General features: G+C 55.6%; 1 protein-coding gene across 2 annotated transcripts in view; it reads left to right on the forward strand.

Annotated features, from left to right (window-relative positions):
* The first annotated feature begins 206 nt into the window (after window positions 1-206).
* The window catches only part of LOC105558567 (protein bicaudal C homolog 1-B), a 41,515-nt gene continuing 41,019 nt past the window's right edge, over window positions 207-702 (forward strand). The window contains exon 1 of one of the 2 annotated variants that reach the window (XM_012006315.1): window positions 207-455. In XM_012006315.1, the coding sequence (XP_011861705.1) occupies window positions 227-455 (229 nt within the window). In that variant the 5' untranslated portion in view covers window positions 207-226. The remainder of the gene's footprint in view (window positions 456-702) is intronic. The other variant, XM_012006316.1, reaches the window with a different exon arrangement.

Genomic DNA, 702 nt, shown 5'->3' on the forward strand with positions numbered 1-702 from the left:
TTTTCACCGGGACGGAATGCGCGCCGGTTCCCCACCTCCCGGCCCCAGCGAAGACGTTATCTAATAATATATCGTTTCGCTTTTGTCAGTCGGGATTTTCGACTCTTTCGGCGGTATAACGTAAATAAAGCAACGCCGAATTTCTATTTCGAGTTATTTCCATTTCCTGCTGGCAGTCGTCGCGGCGTCGTGTGAGGTAGGCGGAGGTCGCTCGTCGAACGGCAGGATGAGGCCCGACGAGATGGTTGTGAACAACGGCGAACCACGGCGGGCGGCGGAGACGATGTCGGAGACGTCGGAGGGCACCGCGACCACCAGCGTGTCCGGCAAGTCCGGCTTCGAGAGTCGCGAGGAGCTGCGTGATCTCGCGGCCCTGCTGGGCATCAGCGATCCCGAGGACCTGCATCAGGAGCGCTTCCGTGTTGACCGCCGCAAGCTGGAGCAGATGCTTCTCGGTGAGTAACCGCGAGAGACCCGCGCGGCTCAACTCGCCGTGGCGAACTCGACGCATACCAGTGGCACCGGGAAAATAATTGGAGTTGTTCTTAGCGGCTTTAATCAAAGTTGGATTAGTGATAAGAGAAGAAAAGAATATGGAGGAATAATGGAAGGATAAAAAGAGAGAGAGAGAGAGAGAGAGAGAGAGAGAGAGAGAGAGAGAGAGAGAGAGAGAGAGAGAGAGAGAGAGAGAGAGAGAGAGAG

The sequence above is a fragment of the Vollenhovia emeryi genome, unplaced genomic scaffold, assembly GCF_000949405.1.
Source record: "Vollenhovia emeryi isolate VEMERY1.0 unplaced genomic scaffold, V.emery_V1.0 DF939332.1, whole genome shotgun sequence".
NCBI classification, from domain to species: Eukaryota; Metazoa; Arthropoda; class Insecta; order Hymenoptera; family Formicidae; genus Vollenhovia; species Vollenhovia emeryi.